Source organism: Hibiscus syriacus, unplaced genomic scaffold (assembly GCF_006381635.1).
Source record: "Hibiscus syriacus cultivar Baekdansim isolate YM2019G1 unplaced genomic scaffold, ASM638163v2 tig00110600_pilon, whole genome shotgun sequence".
NCBI classification, from domain to species: Eukaryota; Viridiplantae; Streptophyta; class Magnoliopsida; order Malvales; family Malvaceae; genus Hibiscus; species Hibiscus syriacus.
The window spans coordinates 347,922-372,593 of NW_024062797.1; the positions used below are offsets into that span (position 1 = coordinate 347,922).

General features: G+C 32.6%; 3 protein-coding genes and 1 pseudogene across 4 annotated transcripts; 3 read left to right on the forward strand and 1 right to left on the reverse strand.

The window, feature by feature from the left end:
* Window positions 1-548: 548 nt before the first annotated feature.
* On the reverse strand, window positions 549-21,419 carry LOC120134861 (ethylene receptor 2-like). 2 transcript variants are annotated; one of them, XM_039151242.1, is made up of 4 exons: window positions 19,656-21,419; window positions 18,803-19,342; window positions 13,047-13,048; window positions 549-563 (listed from the first exon to the last, which is right to left on the reverse strand). In XM_039151242.1, exons 1-2 carry the CDS (start codon window positions 21,402-21,404, stop codon window positions 18,803-18,805), a joined length of 2,289 nt encoding a protein of 762 aa, XP_039007173.1. In that variant the 5' UTR covers window positions 21,405-21,419; the 3' UTR covers window positions 549-563; window positions 13,047-13,048. The 2 variants fall into 2 exon arrangements, with proteins under 2 accessions (XP_039007173.1, XP_039007174.1); XM_039151243.1 differs by lacking the exons at window positions 549-563; window positions 13,047-13,048 and having other exon boundaries at window positions 18,572-19,342.
* LOC120134862 lies at window positions 1,953-3,022 on the forward strand (annotated as a pseudogene).
* LOC120134864 lies at window positions 3,024-3,568 on the forward strand. Its single transcript, XM_039151246.1, has one exon. The coding sequence runs from the start codon at window positions 3,044-3,046 to the stop codon at window positions 3,566-3,568; it is 525 nt and encodes a 174-aa protein (XP_039007177.1). The 5' UTR covers window positions 3,024-3,043.
* LOC120134863 (AT-hook motif nuclear-localized protein 20-like) lies at window positions 5,183-16,776 on the forward strand. Its single transcript, XM_039151245.1, has 4 exons — window positions 5,183-6,559; window positions 12,631-12,640; window positions 12,719-12,730; window positions 16,765-16,776. Exon 1 carries the CDS (start codon window positions 5,687-5,689, stop codon window positions 6,500-6,502), a length of 816 nt encoding a protein of 271 aa, XP_039007176.1. The 5' UTR covers window positions 5,183-5,686; the 3' UTR covers window positions 6,503-6,559; window positions 12,631-12,640; window positions 12,719-12,730; window positions 16,765-16,776.
* Window positions 21,420-24,672: the final 3,253 nt, after the last annotated feature.

Sequence of the window (24,672 nt, forward strand, 5' to 3'; positions counted from 1 at the left end):
GATGCATGCCTTATGCATCGATGCACTAATTGCATTCGATGTTTCCTTATTAATGGGATGCATCGATGCACTACTTATGCATCGATGCACAAATTGCATTCGATGTATTTATTTTAAAAGAGTGCATCGATGCACTACCAATGCATCGATACACCTTCAAACAATTTCTGGGTTTTAACATTGATGCATCGGTGCACTATGAATATGCATCGATGCACTCTGCCCAGAACCTCTTTTTAAACCCGAAAATTCCTTCTTTTTGGATTAAATCCTTCATATTTCAACCCCTTTCATATTCCTAACTTTCATATACATACTTAAACTCATTAATATTTCATTTATCTCATCTTTAACCTCTAAATTTCATCTTTCATATGGAAATTCAAGAATCATACTAAATTTCAAACATGTTCCAAATTCCATTCAATTGCTTCTAACTTCTTAATTAGACCCTTGACAAGTCAAATCAACTTTAGAACTTCAAAAACCTTTCTATAACAAAAGTTCATTTATAAACCCTTAATAGAAATTCCTTTCTAATTCTCTCTCTTTGGTGTTTTAAACTTATATAAGTTTTCCTTAAGCTTATATAACCCTCAAAGACTCAAATCCAACTTAAAACTTTCAAGAAATCAAAAGCTAAATCAAACTTACCTTTGCTCTTGGCTTCCACGTAAAGAAGAAGAAGAAATGAGAAGAGCACTCTGGAGAATTCTCTCCCTTTTCACGTGTATTTATCCTTATCAATCCCATTTTAATTCATTTCTTGGTCAATTGACCTTTTTGCCCTTTATTTCCTTTAATAATTACTAAATAACCTTCATCATATATATCCAATAATCATTAAACTATTTCATTCTTCTACTTTAGTCATCAAATTCTGAAACTTTATAATTTGGTCACTAACCCATAATTTGGGATGTTACACAATCAACTCAAAAGAGATGGGGTTTATGTCATATTTTCGTAACGTACGTAAACTTTTTATTTCATGGTCACGTATTCTTTTAGTTCTAGCACGATCTATTTTTTAATTTTCTAATACACTTAACAAAATTATATTATAACTCGTTAAGTGGTTTCATAGGTAAAAAATATTATTTTCTTTAAAAGTTTTAAATTCAAACAATTGTGTTTGTAGGGTATATCTATATTATTAATAAATTAAAAAAATTGAATAAATACTATCTTATAATCACATCAAACTATTAAAAACTAAATTATAATTGAAATAAATAAAAATTATAAGGATGTCAATTGGGGATTTTGATTCTTAATTTTTTCATTGAGAGATTGTGTTTTTTTTATTCAATTTCTTCCATAATCATTTTTTATATTTAAATTATTGAAGGTCACTAAATTTACATTTACGAGGAGGGAGTGTTTTTTTTTCTTCACAAAAGTAAAAAAATCAAAACGCTATCACGTTCTTAAAGATAATCTAGTATATTCCTCCTTAAATTGAAATATTTTAGAATTTGGGTTTTAGAATGTAATTGAATTATTTTGGAATTTAGGGTTTAGAATGAAATTGAATTACTTTGGAATTTGGGGTTTAGAATGAAATTGAGAATTGTTTTGTAAGTTTTAAAAAGTTAGGGGACCTAAATTCAAGTGTCTGAAAAGTTTAGTGACCATTTATATAATTTACCCTAATTTTCATAGGTGCGGGACCATATTGCAAGTGGATTAAATGTTGGGGGACTGTATTGCAAGTTTTAAAAGTTAAGGGACCAAAATGCAAGCTTCAAAAATGTTCAGTGACCATTACTATACTTTACCCTTATTAATAACTAGATTAGATTTTAAACGGATACTACTTTCTAATAACTCAATATTATTAATTTTTTAAATAAATAATAACTAAACTATTAATTTTTGATTCGTTTTAGTAGATAAAGTTGACCATGGCAGACCTAAGTAAATACTATCAAGACTCCATTTTGAATGAAACTTAAAAGAGCAAAGTCTTATCCTTTTCCTTCAATTCTTCTGTTTGCAAAAACACCCCATTTTGAATTCTCAAACGAAATTCCTTTGTTCGAACCTCTTGAAACCCCAAAGTCTGAATCTTTATTCACAGCAGCTCAAAGATTCTTCAACAATGGTAGAAGAAATTTGGATACTCAAAATGGGAAACCAGGTAAGTTCAAATCTCAAACACGCCTTCCTCCTCGATCACATCTCCAGAAAGAAGAACACCCAAACCCACCCGACATCCAAAAACACGAAACAATCGGAATCTTGTCTTTTGAAGTCGCCAGTGTCATATCCAGAACCGTTCAATTCCACAAATCCTGTCGGAACCCGAGATCTCAAAGCTCAAATCCGAGATCTTGAAATCCCCAGACATTTCAAAGTTAATCTCATCCGACGAAGATTACCTTCTTTCACTCGCTTTAGCTGAGAAACTAGATGAATTGAACAGGGCTGCCAATGTTGTGTCTAGACTAGGCAAAAAATGCAACGAACCGGCTCTGCAAGGCTTCGAACATGTTTTTGGAGATATTATGAATGGGGTTATCGATGTTAGGGAATTGCGGTTTCTAGTTAAAGACATGGAGGGGATGGTAAGAAAACTGGAGAGGTATGTCAATTTGACTGCTACGTTGTATAGTGTAATGGAGGGTCCTGAATGAATTGAAACAGAGTACTAAGAAGTTTCAAGCGAACCCACATGAGGAAGTAAGAGAGCTTTCGAGCAGAAATTGATTTGGCAGAGACAAGATGTTAGGCATCTTAAGTATGTGTCACTTTGGAACCAGACACTCGATAAGGTTGTCGAGCTGTTGGCTAGGACTGTTTGCACTGTTTTTGCTAGGATTCTTGCTGTTTTTGGTGATTCTGCTTTGGGGAAAGATGGTGAACGTGGGAGGATCGGGTGGTTTTCAGATCGAGTCGAGGTCGTTTCTAGGCAGTCGAAACGGGCTCTTAGTAAAAGTAGTAGTGTTGGGAGTGATCAGCCGGTGTGGTGGAGAAAAGGGGAGTGAGTTCGAAGAATCGGGGTATCGAATCGTGGAAGGGTGAAATTTTGTTAAGTAGGATGGAGGATTTCAGTTTTCTTTGTGGGACTACTCCCGGGGGACTTTTCGTTGATTGCCTTAGTTTGAGTAGTTCAGCTTTGAGGTATGTTGATGATGATCGGAGCGTTGATTGTGATGACCGAAGTAGACGGATTCCGGGTTGTTGTAGTGCTGCAAATGAACGGCTGAAGAGTGAACGGCCGAATCGCTCTCCTCCCTTTTGTTTGCCCCAACTCAATGATCATCTGAATGGAAATCACAGACAACCCAACTGTGGTGTGTCGAGTACTGCTCAATTTGGTCCTAAAAGTAGGTTAGCTTCATATGCTACAACATCCACCATTGGAGGTTCGGCTCTTGCCTTGCACCATGCTAACGTAATAATCGTCATCGAGAAGTTGCTCCGGTACCCTCATTTGGTCGGTGAAGAAGCTCGAGACGATTTGTATCAGATGTTGCCAAGAAGTTTGAGACTGTCTCTGAGGACTAATCTCATGTCCTATGTCAAGAATTTGGCGATATACGATGCATCCGTTGGCTCATGATTGGAAAGAAACTCTGGATGGGATATTAAGCTGGCCCGCACCACTGGCACATAACATGATTCGATGGCAAAGCGAGCGGAATTTCGTTTGACTAACTACCAATACGCATAAATTCTTTACAGTTAACAGGTGATATACATGATGAAGTAGAGAGTCATAATCGTGTTTTTCTTCTTGCTTTTCGTTTACATGCTAGACATGAACATTATGATTATGTCTTGAATGAATCTTTGTTGCTGCTGTGTATGCAGGATGCTCTGGTTTATCCGTGGTCGAAGAGCCAAAATTCTTAGAAGTCGAGTCGGTCCGTATACAGCAATATCATTCTAGGGTCCGAAATTGTATTTCTTTTCTCGAGATTCCGATACTGATTGCCGTTGGCCACCCGTCCGAAATATGTAATTAGCCCTTATTATTTTATAAACTCTCGTTTGCTTCCTTGCCTTAGAAAACGGTGTGCACCCCACCTTCCCACGCGCACGCCACACCCACGAAACCCTAATTTCCAAGCACACCTCAGTTTTATGTTTGATATTTAAATAATATTTTTAAAATATTTTATTTAAATATTGTATAAAATATAAAAAGGAAAAGCATGATTATAATAATATTTATTACCATTCTAAAAAATAAATATTTCGATCTTTATGCGATTGAATTCGTATGTGATTAACCTATGCCATCCATTATTCAAAGACTAAATATAGTATAGATAAGACTTGAATATAATATGAACATAATAAAAACACGATATTAAAAAATATAAAATAAATTTTGGTGAATTATCATTTCTAATTCTAGATACTTATGTAATAACAATGCATTAAATACAAATATTTATTTATTTAATAAATAAATATTATACAATAACAATTCATTAAATAACTGTTACATTGGTTTTGTGTCAATGTATTTATATAATACCTAACAATTCATTAATTAATCTTTGTTTAAATATATTTTAAAAAATAAGCATTTATATTTAATATATTATCCATTTAAAATAATATATTGACTATACAATTATCATTTATAAAATATCAGCTTGCTACTTTTCATTTATTTTATTAACTTGCTACTTTTCTTTAGATAATAAAAATGGATTTATTAAAAAAATTATAAACTATCATTTTTTGTTCTTATATAGTTGGATCTATTACCATTTTAAATTTCATTTAAGAGACTTTAAATTCTTTATTATTATTTTTATTTATGGGGTAAGTGCAATGCGGTATATGCTCAAAGATAACTATCAGCTATTTGAGATTGAACGTTCACACCCTGATATTCCTGGTGCTCAAACCCATGACCTCAAGTGATAAGAAGCTTGATATCGCTTAAGTAATGCCTCAAGTTCGAGTCCTTATGTATGCAAAAAAAATCCGTTGGAAGACTCACCCACCAAAACTATGTGTACGACCCGAGTTAGTCCGGATTAGTCATGGTGATGCCTTGAAATTGGAGGGCAACCAAAAATAATTCATTCACCGGTAAGTTTATTGTTTACTATTTGATTTAATTAAATAATCAATTTGATTGAGTTTAAATCTATTGATATGAAGGGGAAAAAAACCCTAATAGCACCCCAAATGAAAACACAACATAGTTTTCAACCGAGACAGGAAGAAAAGAACATTTGATCCAATATTGTCTTAAGTTTTTGTAATAATCTTGTTTTCTTTTTCTCCTCCTCTTCTTTTAAATACTGCAAATTTTTAATATACCTCACTGCTTTAGTTTATTCTTTCTCTTTCCTCTTTCCTTTTCTCTCTCTCTCTAGTCTCTCTTTCTTTGTGTTTGGTGCTATCAAGGGTTCTTTGATTTCAATCAAACAAATTCTGGGTCGTTGATCTTTTTGATTCATCATCATTACACAGCTTAATTTGGTTCTCTTCTAGTTTTACTTGATTCCCAGTTTGAGATTTGCATCTAATTCTCTTTTTTTCCCTACAGCTTTGTTTTATGCTTCAAACCCTATTTTTCTTCTTGTTGAATTTCTCTCTCTGATCTCAAACTTTGATTCCCAGTTTATGTGATTGTGTTCTTCTTTGTTTGTTGAATTCGATTTTCGTAACGCTGGCGAATCCTTGGTGGGCTAATCAGGTAAGTCTGCCGGGCATGGAGCCGGCAGGCAACTCACCAGCCTTGAGCAAACGTGACCTCGAAATCTCCATGAACGACGCAAGCAAAAATAGAGGAGGTGATGATGAAGATAGAGACACCGGCGACGAGCCTAGAGAAGGAGCGGTCGAGATCGGTAATCGAAGACCTCGAGGCCGTCCTCCGGGCTCCAAAAACAAGCCTAAACCGCCTATTTTCGTGACCAGGGACAGCCCCAATGCGCTCCGTAGTCATGTCATGGAAGTGGCGAGCGGTACCGATGTAGCCGAAAGCATAGCACAATTTGCTCGGAGACGACAACGCGGGGTTTGCGTGCTTAGCGGCAGCGGATCGGTTGCAAACGTTACCCTAAGACAACCGGAAGCACCCAGCTCGGTGGTTGCTCTTCATGGAAGGTTTGAAATTTTGTCTCTAACCGGGGCCTTTCTCCCCGGACCGGCTCCTCCCGGCTCGACGGGGCTCACCGTATACCTAGCTGGCGGTCAAGGACAAGTCGTTGGAGGAAGCGTTGTAGGTTCACTTATCGCAGCCGGTCCGGTTATGGTCATCGCAGCTACGTTTTCCAACGCAACCTACGAAAGATTGCCGTTAGAAGACGAGGAAGAAGTCGTCGGCGCCGGTCAGGGAGGACAGATCCAAGGCGGCGGAGGAACCGATTCACCGCCAGCAATAGGAAGTAGCGGCGGCCCACACACGGGCATGCCGGATCCATCTTCACTTCCAATATACAACTTGCCCCCTAACCTACTCCCCAATGGAGGGCAACTAGGGCATGAACCCTATGCTTGGGCGCATGGGAGACCACCTTACTAGTAAATTGGAAGTACCATCTTCCATATACACCAGAGAGCGAGGCTTAATTTAGGGTTTGTGCAATCTTTTTTTAAAGATAGAGAGATTTAAAGATAAACAACTATGAGTGATTTTCATTGTATATTAAACTCTCTTTCCCTATGCTTTTGTGCTTGCAATAATACATAAAATTTGATATTAGAAACTTTTTTTTTCAAATTGTTTATTCGGTGAAAAAAATTATAAACAGATTACATCTATACCATCTATATTATTTAGGGTTTAAGTTTTATACCAAAAAAAGGGTTTTACCTTAAAACATCCTCATCTCTGTATTTGTTTTTCCACTGCATCAAGCTTGATATATATGTCACTTTCAGCGGCGTTTCTTAAGATGCCTTTGTTTTTATTTTTGTCGAGAAGATTTTTAACGACGTTTAAAAACATTACTACAAAACTAAAAAACATCGCTAAAAACATTTTTTTTGTAATGACTCTTTAATAGCCTCACATGCCTTCCATCGGGAGTATGGCTCTTTTGTCTTTGTCATTTTTCTTATTTAATAATTAGACCATTCCTTTCCCATCCTTCAGCATGGCTCTTGAATCATTTTAATTAACTTACAACTTTGATATTATACGACAGCTCGAAATTTATACGAATTATTTTTAAACACGTAGTGTGAACCAACTTTATCTTAGTGGTTAAAGAAATCGTTATTGTTTCTAAAGATTACGGGTTCGAACACCAACGATTATAGCAAGGTGATTGAGCATTCGTTGTCAAATAGTTGAGAGTATTTAAAACATATACTACTTTGTAATCACCTTAATTTAATAAAAAAATTAAACACGTGATATTCAAATTAACATATAATTAATTGATGAGATAACCTCATTTAATTTGATGTATAATATTTTATTATTTAAGTTTTTGTTTGAAAATTAATGATTAGGTCACATATTACAAATAATTCCAAATATGTATGGGTGATCTGTTCAATAAATTATTGTCTAAAGTGAATTAATAAGCAAAGTCTTTGCGTATAAAGCGAGTATTAAGCTATGAAATTCAACAATCATATAAAATAGGATGATTCTGTCACAATCAACAAGCATCGCTGAGCACCATTAATAATGAGCACTACTAATTTAATTTATATGGTGCTCGAAACACCACTAATAATGAGCACTATCAATTTAATTTATAGAAATTTAAAATTCTAAGGGACTCAACTCATAATTATAACTTAGTTAAAATTTTAAAAGTATATTAGTTAAAATAAAATATTTATTATATTATTTTTCAAAAATAGCTTAATGACCTGATTGAAAAAAAATAAAAAATGGTGGTCAAAATTCATTTAAATAGTTTAATGCAATAGTTAGGTGGTCACTGTTATATTTTACCCAAAAAAGATTATGTAAAATAATATAATAAACAATTTTATTTAATTAATTTATCTTTAAATTTTTTACTAATTTATAATTATATGTTGAGTCCTTTATAATTTTAAATTTTTATAAATTAAATTAATGGTACTCAGCGATATTCGGTGAGCGTTGTAGAATTTTTTTATGAAATATATATAATATTGATTTAACTTATTCCTTTCCATCTTCAAGAAACCTTGTGAATATATGTGGAATAAAATATATAAGTGGAATAAAATATATTTATAAAAGTATTATTCAATGAATGAATACAAGTGGAGTAGTAAAGGATTTGTGTGTGTGTGTATATATATATATATATATAGGTATTATCTAAGTGCTTTAACCTTTAGATCTTTAGAAGAATATTAATATAAATATTCAATGAAAATGCTCAAGTGGTAATTTAGAAGACCTTTTCGTCGTTGCATTGTCTACTCCAACACTTGAAGATTGTATTCGAGATTAAACTGCGAAGATTCAAATATCTTAAGCGACGTTGTCCTGAAGAGACGTAAATATGTGTTGTACTCTTTTTTCTTGATCGATATTTTATCACACTAATTTTTTTTTGTAAGGTTTTTAATCTAACAACATATTATGTGTATTAAATCTTAACATAAACCCTGAACAAGAGACATGACAACGTTGAAATTCCACTTATAAAATATAATTTTTCAATTGCCAATACATGAAATAATTTTTATATTTCACCTAATGCATACATCAAAATAAAAAAAAAGACTCTAATCAAAAAAATTTAAGATAATATCCTATTAACACAATCAAATGATCATATAAGGGTGTACATAAAAACAAGTCAAAAACAACATGAAGGCCCTTCTTCGCATGAATTCACATGTCACACTTAATTAGGGGTGTTCGTGGTCGGTTTGGATTGGTTTTTGGCTAAAAATTCATCCGACTCGAAAGAATAAATGTTTGCGGTTTGGATCGGTTTAGATGTTTCTAAAAAAATCCGATCCGATCCAATAAAGTGCGGCTTGATTCGGTTTGGATTTGTGCGGTTTTTGAATTCTAATTTTTCAAAATAATTCTTGATTTTTTTTTCATAAAAAAACATCATATGTATGAAAAAAGCAAAGATAATATATATTTTAACAAATGTAAGCTTGTGAAGCTTACAAAGAGAATATATATTTTAACAAATCAAGAAACGAATCAGTTTCTCGTCAGTAAGTCACCCATAAAAGTAAAACGACACATTTTTTAAGTTTTGCCCGATAATTTTTCTCTTCCTTAGAACTGAGGAAATACCAAAAGACTATACTATCCTTCTTTGATATTATCATTTATTGCACCATTTTTTTTCATTGGCATCGATGACTAGAATCTGGAGCAAAATTGTTATGTGCGTGTCGAGGAAAGTTGAATCTGTATCTGTATCTAGGTTTTGTGAGATTTTGTGGGGGCTTTTGATGGGTTTGTTCAAGCTTGTAAATTCAATATTTCATTTCATCGGGTTAGTTCGGTTTGGATCGGTTCTGGATTTTCAAACCGAAACCGAACCGAACCGATCGGTTTGTAAAAAGAAACCAAACACACTAAATTTATTTCGGTTTTCGATTATTTTTAGATCGGATTGGATCTGAACACCCCTACACTTAATAATCCCTAATGAAAAAAGTTACCATAATTTTAACAACTTGGGCACATCATTCCAACACTAAAGTCACAACATCAAATGGACCCGTTTTTTATGCAATAATTACACTATTAAATTAATTAATCTCTAACCCAAACAACCAATTAAAACACCAACGGTTGATTTAAGTAGTAAGTAACTTCATATCGTTTAAACAAGTCTCGAGTTTAAATTCTTTTGTATGCAGAAAATCCCTGCTAAAAGACTCACCCACTAAAATCATGTGTGTAACCCGAGTCAGCTCAGATTAATCAAGGCGAAACCTTAAGAACCAGGAGGGTAAAAACAATTAAAACAAATATATTATCCTTTTTGTTCCATTAGCCTTTCCAAATGTTGGCGCACACACATTGGGAGGGTGAGCTTATTTTAGCCAAATTATAGCTTATTCTAAATTAAAAGGATCCACTAATTAAGTCTTTTGCATTAATGAAATGTGGACCACCAAAATATTTTAATGTTTTAATTAAATGATTAAACCTAATATAAGGTTTAAATCTTGGCGTAGTAGCAAACAGCATTGAAGAGAAGTCCATGTTTGATGCTGAGATTGAATGGCACCAATTCCCTTTGTCGTGGAGTACACGTCATCCTTTTGGAGCCACGACCCAAAGTTTTTTAACCTAATTTAATTTGGGAAGGAGTTATTTTGTAGTCCTGAATTTGGTAATTTATGTTTATTTGGTCCTTGAATTCTTTTAGTTATGATGATGTGATATTATGAGATTCATATGATTAAAAAGATGAAAAATGGGTTAGAATCGAAGTTTAGACACCAATGTGGACCAACATTTACTAAAATAGTTATTTTACCCCTGTTCTATTTTTTGGGAGTATTTTAGCCCCCAATGTTTCATTTTAGGACAAAATTAATGGTCATTAACATTTGACAGAATAATCAATTTGACCCTTATTATTTTTTTAGAGCCTTTTAGTCCTCAACATTTCATTTTAGGTTAAAAAATCTCATATTTTAAAGCGTTAATCGTGTGTTAACTATTAGTTTCCATTTATGGAGGGTTTTTCCCACCAAAGTGAAAAGTATGAGGGGCAAAATGCTCCCAAAAAAAAGAATAAAAGCAAAAATGATCATTTTGATAAACGTTGAGGCTATTATTGACATTATGCCATTCCAAAAAGACCTATCTAAACTCGTGCGTGCAGACTACGGTACTTAAACTCGGGTTATTAAAGGAGAACAAAATTCCCTTTAATCACTAGAACCACTCCAATAGTTATAGTTGGGAGGATTGTCTAATGTTAATGATTGTTTAATTTCTTTGCTTGGTTTATTTTCATGTATAATCAACGGATACAATCACTTTAACTACACATAAATTCGTTTATTGTTTAGATCTAATAAATTAATTTACCCATTATTTATTTTATCAGTAATAATGATAAAATGTAAAAGTTGTTGAAAATAAATTAAACAACATCAGCAACATAATCCATAACAGCAAACAGAAAATAAATTTTGAGGGTCAAATGTTAATTAATTAATGGCTTGCATGGTAAACATGTATTATTAAATTTATTATTACCAATATTTGTATAAGTTTCTTAAACGACCAATATTTTAATAAAAAATAATATATTTTATAATTCAAAGATGCCAAGTAGGAAGTTGAAAATACAGCGTTGAATATAATTAATTAGAAATTGTGCAGCTTTCCAATATTTCAGCAAATTTGAATATTAGCACTGATAATTACACATTTTATATAATATTTTTGTAAATATAATATTAAGTGCTCCAGTTCACCAGCAGTTAGCTTTGACTTCAAAAATTCACCTATTAATTAATGACCATTTAGTTGTATATATTATATGCCATTTATATTTAAATAATTTTAATTTAAAACTATTATAAAATAAAAAAAGCTATATATATATATAAACTGTCGCATGTTTAATTTTATAGGTTAACTACACGATGCTCATTTATGTTTGTGTTTTGTCCACTTTTAGTCACTGATTTCAAAAAACATAAGATGTAGTCACTTTCGTTTTTATTTAATTAAGATGTAGTCACCGAGTTAATATTTTGATATAATTACATATTTGATCCATGTAATTTACATATTCTCTTAATCTAGTCCTACTTTTTAAAAATTTAAAATAAATTTAATCATACAATCGAGTGATGTCACATGTCATGCCACTTGTCATGTCAAGATCATTGTTTGGTCTAAAGTAGACAACATGATGTATATATTTTGTATCTTAGTATATAAATACTTAAATTCATAATATTTTTTATATAACTTAAAAAAATATTTTCTAAAAATTAACTTATTAAATGTAATTTATTATTAACTTAATTGAAAAATATTTTTTTATTTTTAATTATATATATATTATGTTAAAACTTATTTAAACATATGACTAAATTGAGAGAATATGTAAATAACATGGACCAAATGTATGATTATACCAACTATCATGTCAAATATTCTGTTAATTGTTAACATCAGTTAACCCGTGATAATCACATCTTAATTAAATAAAAACGAAGATGACCATATATTAATTAAGTAAAAAGGAAGGTGACCATATATTAATTTGGTAAAAATGAAAATGACCATATCTTATGTTTTTTTAAAATTAGTGACCAAAAGTAAACAAATACAAACATAAGTGATCATTTGTGTAATTTACCCTATTTTTTAATAGAATGTTATGCATATATGTCTTCATTCAATGTTCAAACATTAGCAACTTTGAAATAATTAAATCCCACATTTTTCTCATTTCAAAAAGGCTTCATATATAATAGTATCTTTATATTTTAGATTAGTTTTTATTTTGTGTATATTTTTTATATATATATATATTCATTTTTTTATATTTTTTCAATTTTAATGATAATATTGAGATGTAAGTAAAAAATGCACAAAAGATAATAAGAATTATACCATAATACAAGAATTATGCTAAAGATTGTGATTAATTAATTAATCAAAAGGACAACTCATCATCTTTAATTTGAATTTGTCAACAATGAAGCGAATACGGACACAAAGTGGGGCTTTATTGCCGGCTCTAGAAAACAAATTGTAATTTTAACTCGGGTAAATTACGTGTTAGTATATAAATTATCAATTTTGATCTTAAATTTTTCGAAAATCATATAGTGTTTAATTTTTGTTTCGTTTCAGTATCCAGCCGTTAAAAATTTAACACGTTTAGTACATAGACTATCAGTTTTTATCTTTTTTCAGTACCTAAACTTTAAAAAGAATCAAAATTTAAAGTTAACTTTGAACGGTGTACTAAAATGAAACAAAAATTAAATTTTATGTATGGTTCTAAAAATTGAAAGTTTAAGTGCTAAAACGGATCAAAACTGATAATTTAAGTACTAAATACATAATTTACTCTTTTCACTATTATAATAATTATATAATAAGGCTTTTGGCTGTTTCTATTTGTAGTTACATGAACTAATGAAATTCCGTAAACGTCTATTATGAATATTCAAAAGGTAATCATAGTATGAACCAAATGACATCAATGGTAAATGAATTGTTGTTATTTCGAAAGATTTGAGTTTAAGCATCATAAATGCCAGAGGTGTGAGCGTTCAATGTTGAAAGGTTAAGAATTATCTTCGAACAGCTAATGCCCTTGTACTTACCCTAGGTTATTAAAAAAAATGTAACCATGGAATGAATCGAATGACCTCACTGGCAAAGGAATTGCTGTTATTTTTGAGGTCTTGGATTTGAGCATCAGGAATGTCAAGAATGTCAGCGTTCAATGTTATAACTTTTAATATTCAAAATCGTCTCGTTATTTTTTATTATTTCACACCTTAAACAACTAATCTATAAACAAAGAGTCAAATTTTTATATGATCTATTGAACGAATAATTTATATGTCGTAGAGGTTCATTACGGGGACATCTCTAATATATTAAATGACCCTTGATATAGCTTATACTTAATTATAATTAGTAAATGAACATGTTTATTTGGAGGGTTTTTCCCCTCTAATGGAAACAAAGCCCATATATGAGAAACTTCATGGCCCACGTGGACTTAGGATGCTAACATCCTCCTTTGGTCCAATTAAGCAATTTAAAATAGGGTAAACTACGCATTTAGTACATAAAATATTAGTTTTAGTATCTAAACTTTTAAAAAAAATCAAAACCATACCTCATGTTTAGTTTTCATTTTATTTTAATACTTCGTCATTAAAAACTTAACGCGTTTAATACCTAAACTATCGATTTTGGTCCGTCTTAGTACCGAAACTTCCATTTTTTTTTAAATTTGACGTTAAATTTTGAATGGGGTACTAAAATGAAACAAAAACTAAAATAATTTAACGGCGGAGTACTAAAATGAAATAAAAACTAAACTTTAAGTATGATTTTGAAAAAAAAATATAAAAGTTAAAGGTATTAAAACAAGCCAAAATAGATAGTTTAGGTACTAAAACGTAATTTACCCTTTAAAATAACTAAAATATTGACATATTAGGGTCAAATATTTTAAAGTATATATCCAAATGTTTTTATTTTGTATTAATTTGTCATTATCTTAATCATAATTTTAAAGTTAAAAAAATAAGTTTTATTTTTAATATTTTTTCACTGTAAACATATCCCCTAGATCCTAGCCGTGATGTTTGGTAATAAATAAATAATTACGCCCACATGGAGACAGCAAACTCCAAATTTTATTTATTTATTTATGGGCAAGGACCCTCATATATATTTATTTATATAAAACATTTCATAAATTTATTCATAAATATTAGCAAACTCCAAATTTTATTCATGTACATATAGATAAGATTTTTAAACCCTTAAACGTTTAATTTTCATTTTTTTTGTTTGTTGGAAAAAATGTGATAAATTGAAAATTTGGAACATATTTTTTAGGTGTAAAGATGGAGAATCAAATAATAAATTTACTGATTCGTATTCTATTACGTGAGATCTTTACAACGGTATCTAATATGCTCAAAACGACTGAGTGATGAATGAGAAATTGATACTCTAAGTAGGGTGCATGTGAATTGTGTTGTGTAAGGAAAATGAAAAACTCATATCCCACATTGGTTGGATATCAACCAAGGAAATGTTTTATATACATAAACCAACTTACTAATCTTTGAATGACTTAGGTTAAAATACAAAGTGTGCAAATTTAAGCCCATTAGGACTTGTGATATCTCACATGATAAGGATGATGTGAATGTTTTGGTTGTGGGTATTTTACTCACTACCAATTAAATATTTTTCTTTAAGTGAATGTTATATTTTTTAATATTCTAAATTAAAAAGGATATTATGTGACTTCTTTTTAATTTAAATATTAAATATGATATGACTTGTAATTCACGAAAATATTTGATATGATGCAGTGTTAATTAATTATCGTCTCCTTTGTGAAACACTATAAATATCGTGCTATCCTACTAGGTTAAACACAATTCAAAAACTCTTCTCTTTTCTCTTTTTTCGGTGATAACCTCTAGCAAGATTTGGTTCGTGATCTCGCAAATTGTGTTACTATGTGTTGATCATATCGTTGTTGTATATTGGGAGACAGATGACAAGATATCTCGAGCACCAAGGAGTGGCCTAAAATCTGTCTTAAAGAAACTATGTAGTTGCAGGCCTCAACCAGATTCAAGATCGATAATTTGTTATTATTCAAGTTCTTTACTCTAAATTGTTTATTAATAAAAAATCAATTTATTTTGTTTTTTTCTCGGATTGTATAACATTGTTAATATGAGACAAGTATAATGCAATATTTGTTAAAATACATTAAATTTTATGGAAGTACCTATGTGTATCATTATGCAATACATATAGGTTATTATGTGATATTTAACAAAGTTTTTTTAACGATTTTATTGATAGTTTAAAATGAATTTAAAAATCTACAAAATTTAAAAATCAATTAAAAAATCATAATATAAAGATGCATAATTGAGTTAACTCAAAAACTATTATTTTTTTGACAAATAAGGCCCAAACTATAGCATTTTTCACAAATAGGTGCTCAAAATAATTTTTGAATATCTAGGTGTTTAATTTTACAAACAGGGTCGTGGCTGAGGCGGCGTGAACTGTGCGACCGCGCAGGGCCCCCAAAAAATGGGCCCAAAAAAATATATATATTGGTGTTTTACCAATAAACGCCACTATAAATGGACATATTGCGATGTTTTAAAAAAAACTTCACTATTATTGCGGTTTTATTGATAAAACGCCATTATAGATGGATCTATCGCGGCGTTTGTCAAAAAAATGCCACTATTGTTGCCCCAAAATCGAATATATCTAGAAAGTAGGGGCCCATTTATAGGAATTTGTACATGGCCCCCGAAAACCCAGCCACGACCCTGCTTACAAATGTTACCACTTTAGGTGCCCTACCCATAAACGACATTAATTTTCTTCGTTAAGCGAAATGTTTCACATTTTGATAATTTTATTTTTAAAAAATAAAAAAATTATTATATTTATAAAAAAAACTAATTTCTCTTAAATTACCAAAAAACCCAAATCCCTAAAAATCCTAAATCTATTACCCTAACCCACCGTTGTCGACCTTATGGCCACATCACCACCATCAATGTAGTTTCTACCATTTTTCTAGTTATATATCGACATAGTTGTTGCTGATGGACCATCAAGATCATGTGGGGAGTGATTTTTAGCCTAGGATTCGCAGGGTACAAAACGTCGATTCGTCATCGATTGGTCGCGATTTCATGGGGTTATTGGTCGCCGGGGGGAGGTGAGGTCGGGTGGAGCTTTGTTGACGGCAAAGGGCGGCGGTCGGCGTGGGTTTAAAGGTTGAAATGAAGGTTTTCAAAGTCTTAGTGTTATTTCGAAATTTGTGCGTGTATTATAATTTTTTTAATTTTAAATAATCTTTTAAAATTATCTGAATGTGAAACATGTCACTTAACGGAGAAAATTAACACCATTTACAGGCCGATCACCTAAAGTGGTAGCGTTTGCAACGTTAGACACCTGAATCATTCAAAAAAAAGTTTAGACACCTATTTATAAAAAGTACTATAGTTTAGGCACTTGTTTTTATAATTAAGCCTTATATTTTTATATTCTTTTTATGTTGAGTCTTGAGATTATAATTTTTTGTACTAAAAAGTAAATAAAAAATAAACAAGTACATGTGCCTGGATAAGATCTAAAATTTCCTCACAAGAAAATGGTACCACCAGCACCTAATGCAAAATTCAAAGTAATTATTTAACGGGTAGTACAGCTTTTGCCCTATCATTTTGTGGTATGCCTACATTCAGAACAAAACCATTTGTATTTTAGTTGGGAATGGTAAGGTCCAGAGCCCCTGGCTCTCCACCTTTTCCCCATCAATAGTACAAAATCATATTCCCCCAACTTGATGTTTTGGTCAATTAATATTGAAACAAGTTGTGACATTATGTACCACTCAGATTTATTATATATGTTTCGATATTGATGAATTAAATTCATCGAGGATATCAATGATAAAAGAAATACTATGTTTTTTTAAAAATATTTTGAGTTCGAACTGTTATTTTTTGAGGGTGTGTGTGACTGAGTTGTCAATAAGTTAAAAAATTATGAACATATATTGATGAATTGATCGGTTATTCTCGACTTATCCCTTTTAATATGGATAAAAGATTAGATTTTAAACATAAAAAAACTTTAAAAATAGATAAGAATAGAAAGTTTAATTATAAAGCTTTTGCCCTTATAGTATACCTAATTTATTGTTTTTCCATGTATCGTACTTTCATATCAATTTAACATTCAAAGTTGTTTAATTGTATATATATTTAAAATATTTACTACTATTTATGGTTTAGCATTTAGGGTTTAGGGTTTTAAATTAGGTTTTAAGTTAGGTTTTAGGGTTCAAGATTATACAAAAACAATTTCGATGACTAAATTTATGTGAAAATATTTTCACTTTTTTCATTCCTATCATATTAGTACCTAAATTATCAGCTCTGATCCGTTTTAGTACCTAAAATTTCAAAAAAAATCAAAATTTAACGTTAAACTTTAGACGAATACTAAAATAAAACAAAAACTAAACTTTAGTTATGATTTTAAAAAAATTGAAAGTTTAGATACTAAAACGGGGGAAAATAATAGCTTAGAAACTAAACAAGTAATTTACCCAAATAAAAAACATAGGTCATGGGTAAAATCAAGTTGATGTTGGAAATGAAGCTACCCCAAATTGTCTTTTGCATGAAAACAATACCTATATTCTGCGGAAGTTGATGGGAGCAAAAGCGACCATTCCTGTTTTTGGTGGTGAAAATGTCAAAATGATTCTATACGTCAACTTGCTTCAATATAATGCAAATTATCTAATTCAAAGAATATACTTTCCGTTTGGTTCTCGAAAAAATAATAGATAAAAGCTATAAACGAAAATTTTGATAATATTTTTAATTATTTTTCACGATGAATTTTAATAAATGAAGCCTCGTAGATTCCGTATAATTTTAAATTACATAAATTAATATTTATTATAAAATATTTTAAGGTTTTCATTTTGTAAAGTAACCCATGATATCCCACATTCGAGCGAGAATAATCAGGGGGCTAGGGTTACTAGGATAAGAACATGATCCACGTGGAATGGCATGATTGGAAAGCAAAGCAAAAGAAAACACCACCAGAAGCTATGGCCATAAATGGCCCCATTCTCTCCCCCACTTTCTCAAAGCCGCCATTGATTCATCATATCTTGTGAATACGGTGTTCTGCATTCTTGGATTTTTCTAGTTTTTGTCGCTTTCGTATCGAATATTTTATATTCATATCTGGTCCGATCCGATTCCGAATAAGTTGGTTCATTCGAGATGTTAGAAGAAACTTGGTTGTTTATCCGGCATCCGAATACTCGAATCGGGCTAACATATTCAGGCATGAGTACGATGTATAATATACTAAACCCGAATCATGGTAACATATGAGCAGATTTAAATATTTAATCTTGTTCTTTGTACTGTGAATGTAATCTGTTTTTGTTAAGAGCGATGTGTTGTTGAGGATTCTAACGAGAGTTAATTTGATTAGATCTGGAAAACTATCTATGTGGATCGAACATGAAATCGAGCACATTAATCCGGGGAGAATAGGCGAAACGGGAGCCGACTTTGTGTACCGTTTTGATCGGAATCTGGATGCATGCGAGTAAGCACGGTGCGATTCGGTGACTTAAACTTTGTTGGCCTGCATCAAGACTTTCCGGAGCTCGATGGCGATTTCTTGTAACAGCACTGGTTTCCGAATGACTCCGTTAATTCCGATCCGCGAGCACTTTTCCAGTATATCTTCTTCGGCGCTGGCGGTCATGGCAACGATCAACGGAAAATTACGGCTTCGGGATTTCCGGATTCTCATTGCAACTTCGTATCCATCTAGCCCGGACATCTGAAGCTCCAAAAAGACAATCTGGAAAGGAGACGAGGCTGGCCCGATGGAGCTGAGGCAATCAAACCCGGATGACACGGCGGAGACACTGCATCCCAACTTCTCAAGAAGTTTTCGTGTCACGGCACGGTTCACATCGTCTTCGTCGGCAAGTAAAACTTGCAAGCCTTTGAAAAGAGAGTTGGAGCACGGCTGGTCTGAAGATTCTCCAGGCTCGTTGATTGTTATACCGATGGATGGTCGGACTTGAAACCGAATAACGAGTGCCATGCTCCGAGCAGAACCTTGAGGATTTTGTACTACCCAGATGTTCCCATGCATCAGCTACACATTGGTTCGAAAACATGAAAAAAAAATTAGTCGAGCAGCATAGCATCTTTTGTATCGTCACCTAGCAAATTTCCGGCTTGCATTAATCGGCGGTAGAAACAATTAACACCTATAGCCTAGCAAGCTATTAATAACAACTATAGACCGCGGAAAACGTTCTAAACAAAATTCAACCTCGGTTTCGGAATAGATCCAAGCATCAAGCATGAGCATTATATAGCACAAGTATCACATAACATAACGAGCATGCAATAAGCTAGTGATCGAAAAACGGATGCAGATTCGGCAAACAGTTTAGCATTCTTACCTGCACTAGTTTTTGACAAATGCTGAAGCTCAACCGTTCCTCGGCTCTATGGCTTTTGTATTTTCTCCCACTGATCTGTAACTCCGAAATTGAGCTGCCTTCTGATTGAGAGTTGCTATTTTCGATCCTAATTTCGAACCTGATATGTACATCTCCATCCAAAGAGCTGTGCCTCCATGCAGCCCGTCTACGATCTTTCCGTTCCTGACTACCGTTCTCAGAGACCATCCGAAGTACTACGGTTCTGCCTTCGCTGTTGCCATCCAATAGGCTCCCAACCATATGCAGTATCACCTGAAAAACTCTCCTATCATCACCATAAACGAGATCGGGCACGGATTTATCAACCTCGATTGAAAAGCCGAAACCCCTATACACAGCCAAGCACTTGGCAAGACAAGCGGCTTCTTTTATCATGGAATGTAATCGAAGGGCTCTCTTCACCAATAGGGATCTTCCACTATCCATTGTTGAAATATCCATCATGTCATTTATCAATGTCGATAGCACGTTACTTGTCTTTATCATTGAATTGACGATAATACTTTGATCGTTATGCAGATTTTCGTCCTGCATCATCGAAAGCAAGCCTAAAACCGAGTGCATTCGCCTCCTCATTCCATCACTCATCACCTTCTGAAACGAATTGCTAACTTGGCTTGCCCTCATAGCATTTTGTCGTGCCAATTGCAGCACTCGATTTTGCTCGACCAATTGATCCCTCATGAGTTGAGACTCTTCGAGAATGGTGGCATGAGAGAGCGCCACAGCCACCTGATCGGCAACGACTTTAACCATCTCTAATTCCTCGTTGGTCCATGACCGATTTTGTTCGCTCGGAAGAACACAAACCAATATCGCATAGCATGTCTGAACTACCTCCGGAGTTTCCCCTTTGAAATCCAATACTTGAGGCATTGGCACTCGAATTGCAGCCACTGACCCTGGCTCATTAGACTCTCCATTGCTAGCGGTGGCGAGAACCGAGTCGGAATCAAGAATGTTAACTTCATCACTTCGTTTAATTCTCGTGACATCCGGATCCGAAGTCGGAATTGAAAAATTACATGAATGGCGTCTTGCTTTGAGTTCATGTGTCAAGTTCATCTTGGTCTTGATCCCATTAGGCATCCATACAGCACAATTCTGCAAACATAATGTCTTGGACAACTCCACCATTGTCGTGTACAAGATGGTCTGTCGATCCAACGATTTTCGGATTTCTTGAGTTAGCATTCGGACATGTGCACCGATCTTGTTCTGTTTCGTTATCACACCGACTTCCCGACCGAGGTCCCGAGCCTTTTTCCGCAGCATAAGCTCCCTCACCTTGACCTTGAGAAGCAAGGGAATGAGGGTAATGAGCGTAATGGCGGTGGCGGACGAGACCAACGCCGTGAGAATCTTGAACACGGTGAGAGCCACCATGAGTTGAAACGGATGTGGACCGTAGGTCCAGCCATGGAGCAGGTGAGTCAACCCGCAGAGCACGATGAAGGCGATGAATTGGAAGAGAACACATTTGAACGGCACATTGGAACAGCTAACAAAGTAAAGCAGCTCGACGGGGATCGAGAAATACGCGACGGCGATCAAGAAATCGCTCACTCTTTGAGTCTCTAAGATGCCCTCGGTGCTCCAGAAACTCCCCTCGTCGTCGCAATTACACCCGGGAAAGCCGGCGGCTGCGGCGGACGCCGATAACAGAAGCGAAGAAATAAACAACCATGAAGCTATTGCCTTCAACATTGCATCCAAATAAATTCAATCCATTTATTCATACAGATTTCAAGCTATTTGGAAAACACATTACAGCTCCCTTGCGCAACGACATCATCATAAATCCAAACCTCAATTCTCATTGCCTGCTGTGGGAAGACAACTTAGTACCGTCGAAAACATTTATAACAATAAAAAAAAACACCCCAAAATACGAAATTTATAAGAACAAACACACCAAACCAAAAACAACCCGTTTGGTCTGATAAATCAGAAACAAAAAAGAAAACCCAGAAACCAGTAAAAAAGAACCACCTTTCAGATCTTTTGAATTTTCTATGACATGCAAAGCATAAGCCTTTGTTTAACGTTCCGAATTCAATCACTTGAACCAAAACACGAGAAAAGAAAAGAAAAGTGAATGTAAATGCGAAGGCTTTTCATTTTCCTTTTGAACCGCTCAAACAAAAAACAACACCACCAGAAACAAAAGAAAGAACACTGCTTTAGAATTTGTGTGTGTCTGGTTTTGGTTGGTTCAATGAAAGGGACAGAGTGAGAAGCTCAGGAGGAGGAGGAGGAGGAGAAGAAGGGGGGCCCACTTTCTTACATGAAGAGAACTTAGACGCCATTTTGAACCAAAACGTCCTTCTCCTACCCAAAAAGATTTGTTTTAATTATTTTTTTGTTTTTAAATTAAATTTCTTTTTATCGTTTTGCCGAAAACAAATCTAATCTCTGCAGTCTTTCTTGTATATAAAAGGAAATGTATTTTAATCAAAAGAAGAACGAAATGTATTTAATTTTTATTCTTTTAATTCCATTGGACGTTTGTTTTTGCGATAGCCTGCGTTCCGTTTTCATTTTTTTCTTGGATAAACTACACATATAGTATTTAAACTATCAGTTTTGATCAGTTTTAATACCTAAACTTTCTTATTTTTAAAATCATATCTAAAGTTTAGTTTTTGCTTCATTTTAGTACCCAACGTTAAAAACTTTAGTTTTTATTTTATTTTAGTACATGTTCAAATTTTGAAATTAAGTTTTGAAAAAATTAAAAGTTTAGGTTCTAAAAGTACAAAAACTGATAGTTTACGTACTTAACGCGTTAAGTTTTTAACGACGGATACTAAAATAAAAAAAAATTAAATGTTATGTATGATTTTAAAAAATTAAAAGCTTAATTACTTAAACATACTAACACTAATAGTTTAGATACTAAATGTGTAGTTTATCCTTTCTTCTTCTAAATTGCCAACATGCTTGAATACCTAATCCCTCGTCTAGTCCTTGATTTTGTTTATTCTATACACATTGGTACTTAACTTTTTTTATCCATATTAGTGTTTAAATTTATCCATAATTTTATAATCTTTTTTATATATTTTTTTTACAAATTTCTATTTCTTAAATTATTGTATATTTTATAATTTATCATCATTTATTATATCTCAATCGAATTTCTTCAGGAAGAAACATCTCTATTGTCGCTCCTCCACCTACTTAGCATGAAACTTCCGAAGTTTCTCAAAATCTTCAGAATATCACATCTTTCGAGCAATTAACAGCCCTTATGCATGATATATGGCAATCTCACATGGCGTACGATCTATTATCTAATAATCAAATATATTTAACGTGTTTATCATGTTTCTACGTCTGACATCAATAATGAAGATCATTATTATTAAAAAAAAATTCAAATATATTTAATTTATCAACTTACCGATAATCATCTCATTGTTAAAGAAAGTTGTTTCATTCGTAAAATGATATAATTTTGACGAATGAAACAATTTTGGCAGATACAATGAACAAAAAGACTTTTAAACTATGTCCTTACAACATATTGAAATTAGGGTGTCAAGACAATATATTGTCCACGATGGGGAAAGAAAGGCTATCTTTTAGGGACGTGATTTAGAAAGTCAATTGTGGGGGGCATTCTTGTTTGGTAATATCTTTTGTTTTGCTTTTTGGCTGTAAAAAGCTAAGAATTTTGGTTACTTAACTTGATTATAGCATAACATTTCATAATTTATGGTCCTGAAACGTGATTTATTCTTTTAACATTGTTCATGCCCATGTCCAATGTCGATCGTCCTGTAAACGAACTGAAATAACACGAATGAGAGTATGTCCATATTCGTTTGTTTAACTTTAATCGAACCAACAAAGGAACACAGACAACTAAACGAACAAAATTTCTTGTTTGTGACCGTTCATTAAGAAATTTAGCTTGTTTGTGCTCGTTCATGTTTGCTTGTTTAAATGATAAACGAACGTAAACGAACACAAACGAACGAACATAAACAAACATAAAATTAATTGGGTTTCTATTTGAGAAAAGTTTTTTATTTTCAAATAATTTTAGGATTTATATTTTCTTTAATTGGTTTGAGTATTTTTTTTATTTGAGTATTTTCTCTTTATATTTCAAACGGGTCTGGAGAACATAAACGAACGAACATAAATGAACAAACGTTCACGAACGTAAATGAACACAAAATCTTCTTGATGTTTGTTTGTTTAATAAATAAACGAACATAAACGAACTTCGCAACAAACGGTTTATTGAACGTTTGGTTCATTTACAGACCTAAATATCGACGTGATAGGTTGAATTTAAGGTTTAAATGATATTTTATTTAAAGTCTAGAGATCAAACTAGATATTAATATATTTTATTAATGTGTCATATCATCGAATTAACATGAGTTAATCGTTCAACAATCCCATTAAATTATCTTTCCTTGCAACCTATAGGTCATTTATCATTAATAGCTCAGATATTTTATAACTATTGATATTCGATATATTAATTAATAAATATGAATAAAGTACAATAGAGATTTAATATAAAGACAATTCTCTTAAAATTTTAATTAATTATTGATATTTAATCTATTGTTGATTTATCTAGATCATATTTTACAAAAGTCTATTACGGAGGCGACCCTCCCAAGTCCCAACCATAATTTAAACCCTTAACCTTAAGGAATTTAATGTTTCCACCTACTAGACCAATTAATTATTAATAACGATTCTCTTAATCGTATTTACTTTATTCACAACATTAAACTTTAAAAATTAATATTATTTAAAACATTTAATATTTCATCTCAATAATCCAATTAATAATTAACTAATAATTAGCCATGCAAGTTTTTCTTAGCCTTTTTTTTAATAAGATAAGCCGAAAGAGGGACAAAAGCAGTTAATGCTGGGTCGAATTGGGCCAACATTTGTTAATGTTTGCTGTAGGGAAGTGAATTTGACGGTCCATATCTCTAAC

Excerpts from the sequence above, each read along its gene's own strand:
- LOC120134864 (XM_039151246.1), top strand. The coding sequence starts at position 3,044 with ATGGAGGATTTCAGTTTTCTTTGTGGGACTACTCCCGGGGGACTTTTC.
- LOC120134861 (XM_039151242.1), bottom strand. The coding sequence starts at position 21,404 with ATGTTGAAGGCAATAGCTTCATGGTTGTTTATTTCTTCGCTTCTGTTA. Across the intron at positions 19,343-19,655 it reads TTTGTCAAAAACTAGTGCAG|CTGATGCATGGGAACATCTG; the intron begins GTAAGAATGCTA and ends ACCAATGTGTAG.
- LOC120134863 (XM_039151245.1), top strand. The coding sequence starts at position 5,687 with ATGGAGCCGGCAGGCAACTCACCAGCCTTGAGCAAACGTGACCTCGAA.